Below are 11939 nucleotides of genomic sequence, written 5' to 3' on the forward strand. Positions count from 1 at the left end.
GCCTGTCCCACAGAAACGGGGAGTAAGGTTTCTAGCCTTTCATGGGTAATAGGGCACAGGCCCCACATCAAAAATGTTTGGTACCCAGTAAAAAAAAGCTGTAGATGTGTGTGGCCCAAACACATAAGATAAGCAGGCAGTTTATGTATTGTTTTAAGTTAAGATCATTTTTTTTCCTTTAAGCATGAGTGATTTTATGGGCTCATAAGCCATGACAAAACAAGTCCTTCAAAACTGCATCTTTCCAGTTTATACAGTTAGCAAGGGCACAGAACTGAACAGTGTAATCCTCTACGGTATTGATACCTTGCCGAAAGAACAAAATTTTCTTGGATCGAGTCTGGATTTTGTTTGAGTCTTCTATAACGTAGCTAGGCTCAAAAACAAAGGAAAAAACAAAACAAGACTGGATCCAAATGCAGTGAGACAAAAATAAACATAAACACAAAGACCAGAGATCCAGGAACAGAGTAAGTGCACTAAACATAACATCCATAGGAACAAGACTTGATAAAGAACGCAGGAAATCCTGGGGTATAAATACACAAGGTAAGGGGCTGACGAGGGGCAGGTGTAGGCAATGAGTAGCCATGGAAACAAATGAGGGTAGCAATGATGACAAACAAGGTAGGCAAAGAAAACAGGAACTAAACACTGGAAGTGAACAAAGAAACAACAGGATTCACTTCAACATGAAAGTCCTTTACACAACAAGGGACCACGAGACTGGGATCGTGACAGTTTCTCTATCAAGGTGTGTTGAAGCTTGTAGGACTAAAGATTGTGGATCCAAGAGCTAAAGAGACTGGATGGAATCAAACAGATTCAAACAAAAAAACCCCATATTTTCACTTTTTAATAACTCAAGAGAGAGTAGCCTATTACAGTTTTTCTCAATAAGTTTTTACACATTTCTCCAAACTCAGTTCACTGTTCTCAAATCAGTTAACACAGTGAAATTTTCCTTCGTTTCATGCAAATTACTAATCACATGCATCATTTTTTTCAAAACACTGTGCACAAAATTCTCAAATGTTTTCACAGTATTCATACAGCCTACCAAAACTTTAATATATCAAGAAAAAACTGTTTTATTGGTTTTACAAAAATCACAATCATTTGTGCACCATTTTTCCAAACACAACAAACAAAACTCTGTTAAAAGGGGAAAGGAAAAGAAGAAGAATGGGAAAAGGAAAAGGTGTAAGAGTGAGAGGTTTTGGAGAGGATAATATTGAGCGGGAGAAAAACAGTGGAAGAGGTAAAGAGAGATGAGGGGAAAGAAGATGGTATAGAAAGATAAGATGGCGCAAGAGAAGCTGTTCATCTATTTATCAATATAGAGCACCAACTTCTGTATGACAGACTTACAGCCTTTATCAGCAAAGATTTTCTCTTCTTTAGAGGAGAAAAACAATTCTTTGACCACTTCATCTGCCAGATCAGTGTTTTGTTTTATCTTCAGATGGACCATCTCAGCCAGGACACACTGACGCACATGCTTCAGCTCCAGAGGTAGGAAAGGAATATAGTGATCAATCAGATGATGATCTATTAGACTGGATTGTGAGAATCCACCTGCTGAAAAGATATACATCAAAAAGTTAAAGGAATTATATTTCTAGAGGAACATATTTAATGTATATAATGTAACCACATATTCAGGAATGGATTAACCAAATGTAATTATTTAAAGCTGCAGTCTGTAACTTCTTTTTTGGTTAAAAATGATCCAAAATCAATTTTTGAGCAAGTACATAACCAGCCAGTGTTCAAAACTATCTCCTTACCTTAGCTCGATTCACACTGGTAAGCTTGTAATGATGTTTTCTAATCCGGATGGTACTAGTGGGTTTCCGCGGAAAATTCGAGCATGCCGCCGTTCGCCTTTGCGTCATTACGTCACGTCTGTTTACATAAAGAACGAGTCCCAGCTTGTAGGCTATATTGCATATGAGGATGATGCAGGTGGTGGATCATTTATAGTCTTTTCTCAAAGAAGCTGGAATAATTAAACTTATCGTTTTGATGGCAGATTGTATGATATGACAAATTAACGTTAGAGATTAGACACAGAAATTGAAATCTACAGGTAACTCTAATACCCGCTAAATACACAGTCACGCAATGCTTATGTTGTTAACATTAACAATTTGAGAACAAAGAATAACAATAATAATAATTTGCACAGTTTGATGTGAAATGAGCTAAGTGATCGTTAGATTTAATCATCATTGGCAGCGCAATTTATTGTAATGCTTTTTTTCCTCAGTTGGTCAGAACAAAAGTGGCAGATTTGTTACTTGTTCAAATGACATTGTCCGGTGAAAATTCTTTTTTTTTTTTTTTTTTGTCATACTTCCAAGACTACAATCTGTGATTGCGTAAAGATGATATCGCAAATAACTGCAATTGCAGGTTTCAAACAGAGATGGCGACAAAAAGGCAACACTTACAGACTGCAGCTTTAAGAACCAACCATTAATAAAACCATTGTGGGATATAATGTTCGACAAAAATATATTCAGCATTTAATCAATACAAGAAGAAAGAGACTTGTTATAAATAAACTCATGTGGCTAAACACATATACACATACTTTAATTAAAAAAAACATACTTTTCCCATTCATGATGTTTTGAGAGATTTTAGTCTCCAGTTCCTTGCTGTTCATCTTGATCTCTTCCCGAGCTTTGCCTTCTCTCCAGAAATCCAGAGCCACTTCCTCAATCACTTTCCCTCCTGCATTACTATAAATAAACACAGCTTAGTTAGGTCAGTCTTTTAGGGGAGTAGAGGTATTTCATTATCACTACATTTGTATTTTATATAGCTAATATGTTGTAACCATTAGGGGACCAGGGTGATAGAGAGAGGCATAGACCAAAAATATTTCCAAAAGTGTTTACTTTTATTAAACCAATAAGCAGGCTAGGGGTATTATATTCAAGTCAGTGATAAACAGAAAATAAAAAAATAAAAATAGAAAGAAAAACATTTATAAACGCTTTTCTCTGCGTACACTTAGTTCTTAAATTGCTAAAACAGTTTCAATTTCAAGTGCATGAAATGTAAACTGTATTCTTGTCTGGGTGTGTGAATGATAATTGTAATAACTCATAACTCATCTCAAAAATCTCATTGTCACGCATAGCTTATCATGGACTGTGGCATTATTTTGAGAGGAATTTATTTACAGAATTACTTTTTATGTTGCCTTACTAACATGTAATTTATATATAAGTTCATTTACCTGAGAAAAATGAAGATTGCATTGCGGAATGACACTCCATCTACATGGGCATTGTAGTCTAGAAAAGGTTTTAAGGTGTCGATCAGCTGAGGATGCATCTTGTCCATTTCATCAAATATGAACATTGAGTGGGGAAACCAATATACCTTTTCAAGAATCAATTTCTTTAGCTCTGCCTGAAGAACATGCAGATGTCAGATAGAGCAATAGACTTTTTCGATATGTGCAACACTCCCACAGGCGCATTATGATTTTTTAAATATAATTATTTTATTACTCATATTAAGTATATGATTTATACAGTTTTGTAACACCTATTGTAGTAGCCATGCATTATATTCTATGAACCTACAACATTTTCACCCAATACCACCATCATATTGGGTGAAAATGTTGTAGGTTATTAAGGAGTTGTACTGAGAGCTGTTCACTTCCTGGTGATTTTTCTTTTTTTATATGGCCCCACTGGAAAAATATGAAGTGGGTAGATAGAACTAAATACGCTAATTGTAAAATATTTCTATATAATTCTATCTACTGTTTATTTTCAGATACAAATCTTAACCCTCATGTTGTTCCAAACCCATATGTTTTTGTCTCACTAAATTGTGTTTGGATTTATGCTTAAATCAAGAAAAAATGTTTGGGATAAGAAATTCGAGGTATACTATCAGTAAAGAACTCAATCTGCAGAACTACTGACTACTCTTAGTGAAATATGTGTTATTTACTTACGCTGTAGATGTGTGAATTTTGTTTATATGGAAAATGATAGTCAGATATAAATAAGTGAACATGTTTGCTTTCTTCCCCTTTCTCGTACACATTTCTTGCAATGATTTTAGTGACATAGGTTTTCCCAACTCCTGTAGTCCCATGGAAAGAGAGGACCAGCGGTTTGTTTGGTTTGCTGTCAGTCATAAATGATGTTACAGCTTTTAGTACAACATCAGATGCAATGTGCTGCCCAAAGAGAGATTTTCTTAAATCTTCCTCCAAACCTGAAAGATGTGAAGATATGTGAGGTCAAAGATATTTTATAGCTTGCAATGATAATTTGTACTATAAACAAATAAGTACAAATAATCCACAAAGCATCACAAATCAGTTCATGAGAGTACAGTGGTTCAATATCAATATTATAAAGCGACAAGAATATTTTTGGTGCGCCAAAAAACAAAATAACGACTTATTTAGTGATGGCCGATTTCAAAAATATTCTCGTCGCTTTATAATATTAATATTGAACCACTGTACTCACAGGAACTGATTTAAATATGTTTTTAGTACATTAATGGATCTTGAGAGAGGAAATGTCATTGCTGGCTATGGAGGCCTCACTGAGCCATCGGATTTCAACAAAAATATCTTAATTTGTGTTTTACATGTGTGGAACGGCATGAGGGTGAGTAATAAATGACAGAATTTTCATTTTTGGGTTAACTAACCCTTTAATTATGTGTATCACATGATGACCAGCTGATGGCGCTACACTTCAAAAAATGCTTTTCTTATTTAGTATTTTCTAAATCCAGATGCTTTTACTAGATAAGTAAAATGATACAAGATATTTTTTTTTGTTTTCTGAAAACAAAAATAAAAATGAAGTGAGATTTTGCTTAAAACAAACAAAATTATCTGCCAATGGGGTAAAAAAAAATAATTTTGTTTCTGTTTGAAATCTTGTTTCTTGAAAAGAGTATCAGAATTTATTCGTGATTTACTGTCATTGGTTTTGTACATAATGTCACAAACTGGTTCCCTCCACACTATCAATGTTGGTTCAACATCACTTTCGCATCCACAAATAATGTTGACACAGTGAGATTATAACACACGCAAAAAACCAAAAACAAAGGTAATGTCATGGAATCAGCGTTACACTGATGTTAGTCTATATGACTGCTATTGAATCAACATTGAAATTAACAAAAAAGAATCTTTGGTAATTTTGTTCGATCAATGTTACAATGTGATGTTGATTCTAAATCACTTTTGTTGAAACACTAAAAATATAACTGAAATGCAATGTCAACATAAAACAATGTTGCCATCTGATGTAGAGCGTTAATGTTGAAACAACATTTCAAATACACTTCATCACATCAACAAATTCTTCAAACCTTTAAAAAAACTGAACTCTGCAAGAGAAATAAACACCTCTGAGCTATGGCCATTACACAGAACTAAAGTATGGGATAGGAGAATTAGTCTATTATCAATAGTCTTTGACCTCAGCAATTTTTCGAGGTGTAGCCCATCTAATGAAGGTTGTGAAATAATTGCCTAATATAAACAATACTTTGGTGCTGCATGGATATTGTTCAAGACCACACTAACTGACCTTCTCATCTGAGCTCAGTCTAACACCGCTCGTCATTTTCAAAATGTTTAAGATGACCAATCAAATCAAAGTAGGCATCTGCAGGTCATGCTCCCCCAAACAAGTTACTATACTGTTACTGCACTTTCAATTCCAGTCATCTTCATTTATATAGCGCTTTTTACAATACAGATTGTTTCAAAGCAGCTTCACAATGATAATAGGAAAATTAATGGACAGAGATTGTTTTGGCTTTACAGCAGCTCAAAAGTTATTTTCGAGCTAAAGTAAGTTTTCGATTGAGTCACATCACTATTGTCTGTGTTTGCGCTTTCCATACAGACTGACAGTTTAAATAGAGGAAACTTCATTGCAACTTGCATCCAGTAGATTTGTGCCTCGTGTTGTAATTGACAGCTTCAGGGATTGTAGTAATAGCAGCGATCTTTGCTTGCTATATAATATATATTTTTTATTCTGCTAATTATGCATTGCAAAGTTTCTGAATTGACAACAGTATTTAAATACCCAGTTGAATTCAATTGACAGTGATAGCCTCAATGGACAGAACGAAACTATCTGATATGTGTCAAATGATCTGTGTGCATTAATTCTTGGTGTAAATACAAAATAACAGACCTGCCACTTTTTTTGTGTAATGTGTTACTTTGTTTATTGCTAACCTTTCAAATCAGTCACTTACTGACTTTTTACCTATACATTTACAGACTTTTAAATACAAAATAATTCGGTAACACTTTATTTTAGGGTCTTTTAACTAGTTGCTTATTAGCATGCATATTACTAGAATATTGGCTATTTATTAGTACTTATTAAGCACATATTAATGCCTTATTCTGCATGACCTTATTCTACATTCTTCATCCTACCCAATACCTAAACTTACAACTACCTTACTAACTATTAATAAGCAGTAAATTAGGTATTTATTAAGGGAAAAGTCGTAATTAATAGTTTATATGTGCTCCCTATACTAAAGTGTTACCAATAATTCTAAGCATTTTTTTTTTTATATTCTGTCCTGACAGTGATTATTTTTTTATTTATTTCATGAATAGGATAAGGTAATATTTCAAACTGTGTCTTTGCATTTATTTTGGATTGATCAGTGGGCTTGCAGTTCATTTGTGTGCCATGTTTGTCTGCCACCACCGAAGTCCATTTTGACCCAGGAAAACCCCTGACGCAATGTCACCTTGCTCTCTAGGTAATTAGTTAAATGTATTCATATGTTATTATATGCCAGACTTAATTTGATACAATATGAAACCATGCATACTTGTTTTGTTTCTATTTACAGCTCCTAGGCCTGAAAATGGTTGAAGATCCCAGTTCGACCGACTACAGAAACAGGTTGGTCTATCAGGTCCTGTCTGGTTCAGATCCTCCTTAAAGCAGCAGTGAATAACCTCAAGATTTAATTCTGGGTCCTCTGTTATTTAACCTATATGCTGGTGTAATTACTCAATTTCCTTTCACCAGTAAGTGCAGAAGGCATACAACTCTATTTTTCACTTGCACCAGATGCTCACAATTCAATTTCTACCCTGCTGGTCTGTACAGAGATCATAAAATTGTGGATGTCACAGAACGTTCAACAGCTAAACAAAGATAAGACAGAGGTACTTGTTATCGGTAATGACGCAAGGAGAATATCTATTGTGCCATATCTGTACTCTTTATCACGAAAAGCCAGTAATCAAGAACTTAAAAGTATGTGATATTTTCTCCCCTTCTGACAATGAGAAACTTGTTCATGCATTTGTTACATCTTCTAGACTTGACTATTGCAATAGTGTTTTTGCTAGGTTACCGAAGAGCTTTATTAAACACAAAGGGCCGGTTTCACAGACAGGGCTTAGACTAAGCCAGGATTAGACCTTAGTTAAATTAGTGTATTTAAGTAGCTTTTATAAACATACTCTAGAAAAAACATTACTGGTGTGCATCTTGAGACAAAACAATGGCACTGACATATTTTAAGATATGCTAGTACAAGTTGCTTTCAGTTACAACAGCTCAAACATGCATTTTAGCTTAAGCCTTGTCTGTGAACCTGGGGGAAAGAGTTCAGAATGCTGCTGCATGAATACTAATTCTCTCTAAAATGAGAAATCACATAACTCCAACACTCAGATCCCTTCACAGCCTGCCTGTGTCAGTCAGAATTGAATTCAAGATCATTTTATTAGTTTTTAAATATCTTCAAGGTACTGCCCCAATATACCTTTCTAATATGTTGAATAAATTACTGCAGCAAGATCGCTTCAAACCACCAACTTGTTGGTTGTAACAAAAACACAGCTAAAAATCGGTGAGTCAGCCTTTAGTCATTTCGGTCCCAAGCTATGGAACTCTCTTCCTGACAACCTACGAGTAATCGGCTCACTATGCACTTTTAAAAAAATATCTCAAAACTCATTTGTTGATTTTATTTTTTTCATTTTATTATCTTATTTTTATTACGTGTGTGTTTTTCTTTTCTGTGAATGCACACATGTATTTTCTTCTTTATAGCACTTTGTAAACACTGTTTTTAAAAGGTGCTATTTAAATAAAGCTTTATTTACTTCTAGTCTATCTGGCAGTACCAAAGAATGTGGACCCAAAGCTAGACAGACTGAACACAATCAAATAGCTGAAATTTAATTCACAGTGTTACCTTGAAAAGCAGAGTACTCCTGTACACTGGAATATTAATTAGCAAAAACTATTGTGAAAAGTCAATACCTCATTGCTGTTCAACTATGTGAATTAAACAGCAAGTTTTTTTTTTTTTTTTTTCTTTTTAAGTGAACAACAAGCTCTGCTAAAGTCTTTTATCTATTCATCAACATACAGCACCAACTTCTGTCTGACAGACTTGCAGCCTTTAACAGCAAAGACTTTCTCTTCTTCAGGGAAGAAGGGCATGTCTCTGGCCACTTTATCTTCCAGATCAGTGTTTCGGGTTATGTTCAGATGGGCAATCTCAGCCAGGACACACTGACGCACATGCCTCAGTTCCAGAGGTAGGAAGGGAACATAGTGATCAACCAGATGATGATCTATTAGACTGGAGTGCAGAAATCCACCTGTAAAATGTAGAGAAACAGATTTCATATATAAATAATACAAGAATGCAACTGTCACGTTTTGAGTTTGTTCATGTTTAGAGTTTCATTTTGTTCAGCTTTCATGTCTTGTCTTCTGGTTTTTGTCAGTTTTCTAGTTTAATTAGTTCTGTTCTCCACTGTTCCCTGTTTGTTTGTTTCCTAGTTTACTATTGATTGAGTAGTGTTCTGTTCAGGTGTGTCTAGTTAGTTTCTCCCTTTGTTTGCTCTGTGTATTCAGTTGGTTCTTTGTGTACGTGGTTATTTCACCAAGTTATTCTCCTGTTTGTTGTGTTTATTATTAGATTAAAGTCCATTTAAATATTTCCTGAGTCGTGCACGTAACAGAATGCAGAACCTTTCGAGACAAAGAGGAAAATAAATGGATTTACCAGCGGTACGTATGTTCTGCTTGGAACAGCAAGGAAGAACCCTCGAGGACCACACAAGGGATTTTTTTTACAACTGGCGTGCCAGACTTCATTTCCTGACCGCTCATTAAGGGTGCTTTCACACCCGCCTCATTTAGTTCAGTTGAATCGCACTAGAGTTCGTTGTCCGCCTTGGTGTGGTTGGTTTGGGCAGGTGTGAATGCAGCAATCACACTCGGGTGCGCACCAAACAAACTCTGGAGCGGTTCGCTTGAGATGAGAAAGCAATCCGACCCAAGGGACCAAACGATACAATAATTCATAATGGGAAATGTGTTATATAAAAAGCAGTAGTGTCTGATTCTCATATCATAGGCCTGTAAGGTATATATATACAGTTGCAAGAAAAAGTATGTGAACCACTTACAGAATCTGTGAAAATGTTAATAATTTTATCAAAATAAGGGAGATAATACAAAATGCATGTTATTTTTTATTTAGTACTGTCCTGAGTAAGATATTTTACATAAAAGATGTTTACATATAATCCACAAGACAAAAAAAATAGCTGAATTTATTAAAATAACCCCATTCATAAGTATGTGAACCATTGATTTTTAATACTGTGTGTGGTTACCTGGATGATCTACGACTGTTTTTTTGTTTTGTGATGGTTGTTCATGAGTCCCTTGTTTGTCCTGAGCAGTTAAACTGATTTTGAGATCCATCTTTTCACACTGAGGACAACTGAGGGACTCAAACACAACTTTTAAAAAAGGTTCAAACATTCACTGATGCTCCAGAAAAAAACATGATGCATTAATAGACGGGGGGTGAAAACATTTGGAATTTGAAGATCAAGGTAAATTGTATTTAATTTGTCTTCCGGGAAACATGCAAGTATTTTCTGTTGCTTCCGAAGGGCAGTACTAAATGAAAAAAAAAATGATATTCAAGCGAAATAAGAAAAATTTGGACCTCTTCATCCTGTTCAAAAGTTTTCACCCCCCAACTCTTAATGCATCGTGTTTCCTTCTGGAGCATCAGTGAATATTTGAACCTTTTTTAATAGTTGTGTTTGAGTCCCTCAGTTGTCCTCAGTGTGAAAAGATGGATCTCAAAATCATTCAGTCACTGTTGTAAAGGGTTCAAATATGCAAAAGATGGTGGAAAACTGAAGAATTTTTGGGACCTGGAGATTTTTTCTGAAGAACAGAGCTCAGTTTAACTGATCAGAATAAACAAGAGACTCATGAACAACCATCACACAACAAAAAAACAGCCATAGATCATCCAGGTAATGACACACAGTATTAAGAATCAATGGTTCACAAACTTTTGAGCTGGGTCATTTTAATAAATTCAGCTATTTTTTTGTCTTATGGATTATATGTAAACATCTTTTATATAAAATATCTTACTCAGGACAGTACTAAATAAAAAATAACATGCATTTTGTATGATCTCTCTTATTTTGTTAAAATTTTGCACATTTTCACAGATTCTGCAAGTGGTTCACATACTTTTTCTTGCAACTTATATATATATATATATATATATATATATATATTCAAATTTACCTTTGATGTAAAACTTGTCAAAAACATCTATATAAATATACTTTACAAATCTTTTTTCTTTTGTCATTTTTTTTTTAAATATATATTTGGAAAATGTATTTCAATGCTCTTTCAATACACACTGTTCTTATCATTGGAGATGTTTTGAGAGATTTTAGTCTCCAGTTCTTTGCTGTTCATCCATAGCTCTTCCCGTTTTTTGCCTTCTCTCCAGAAATCCATAGCCATGTCGTTAATCACATTACCACCTGCATTACTATAAATAAAAAAACACAGTTTCTCATTAGTTGGGTCACTCTTTTGGGAGAGTAGAGATTTTTAATTACCACTCTGCTTGAATCTGACAATTACATTTTTTTTACCTGAGAAAAATGAAGATTGCATTGCGGAATGACACTCCATCTACACGGGCATTGTAGTCTAGAAAGGTTTTATGACGTCGATCAGCTGAGGATTCATCTTGTCCATTTCATCAAATATGAACATGGAGTGGGGAAAACTTGATACATTTCCATGAATCCACTGCTTTAGCTGTGCCTGAATATACAGAACATGCAATTTTTTTATTTGCATTATTTTTAAAGAAAATTATTTACTATGTTTTTTTGTTTTTTTTACTATAGTAACACTGTAGTACAGTACCTATAGCTTTGGGTGAAACTGTTGTTGGTTAATATAATTAAAGGATCAGTTAAAGGAGTTCACTGCTGAATTTCTTTGGCCATGCTCATAATGGCAAAATGTGAAATGCAGAACTAACTATGCTAATAGTAAAATATTTGTCTTTTGTTTATTTTAGATACAAAACTGCTTAAAGGAATAGTTTTTTTTTTTTTTTACCATTTACCCTCTTTTAGTCCCAAACCCATAAGTTTTTCTTTGTTCTGTAAAACATTAGATTTAAGCTTAAAAGAAGGTAAAGCTATTTGGGATAAGACAAATAAACTTAATTCAAGATTGATGTGGAAGTTATGGTATGATATTGAGCTTTCATAACTGGGACATGATGTGCACACAGCTTCAGCTTCAACTATATATCTTGATCTAACCATGGTCATGTGTGAATCCACAGGGGAGCATTGTGGCCTTGCTCACCAAAATGACCTGCTCTGGCAGAAAAATCTATTGACAAAACACTTGCAACAGCTAGGATATCCGCTAATCTCGAAATATGGATTATATAACATGAAATATGTATTTTTTTACTTACACTGTAGATGTGTGAATGTTCTCTGTGTGGGAAATGATGCTCAGATATAAATGTGTGAACATGTTTGCTGTTCTCCCCTTGTTCATAAA

At 34.5% G+C, this 11939-nt stretch overlaps 1 protein-coding gene and 1 pseudogene across 2 annotated transcripts; both read right to left on the bottom strand.

Moving 5' to 3' along the window:
• Positions 1–838: 838 nt before the first annotated feature.
• On the bottom strand, positions 839–4345 carry LOC127505545 (torsin-1A-like). 2 transcript variants are annotated; one of them, XM_051881167.1, is made up of 4 exons: positions 3989–4345; positions 3254–3429; positions 2620–2750; positions 839–1578 (listed from the first exon to the last, which is right to left on the bottom strand). In XM_051881167.1, exons 1-4 carry the CDS (start codon positions 4172–4174, stop codon positions 1328–1330), a joined length of 744 nt encoding a protein of 247 aa, XP_051737127.1. In that variant the 5' UTR covers positions 4175–4345; the 3' UTR covers positions 839–1327. The 2 variants fall into 2 exon arrangements, with proteins under 2 accessions (XP_051737127.1, XP_051737126.1); XM_051881166.1 differs by having other exon boundaries at positions 839–1581; positions 3989–4331.
• Positions 4346–8218: 3873 nt separating this feature from the next.
• The window catches only part of LOC127505543 (torsin-1A-like), a 5712-nt pseudogene continuing 1991 nt past the window's right edge, over positions 8219–11939 (bottom strand).

The sequence above is a fragment of the Ctenopharyngodon idella genome, chromosome 22, assembly GCF_019924925.1.
Source record: "Ctenopharyngodon idella isolate HZGC_01 chromosome 22, HZGC01, whole genome shotgun sequence".
In the NCBI taxonomy this organism is placed as follows: Eukaryota; Metazoa; Chordata; class Actinopteri; order Cypriniformes; family Xenocyprididae; genus Ctenopharyngodon; species Ctenopharyngodon idella.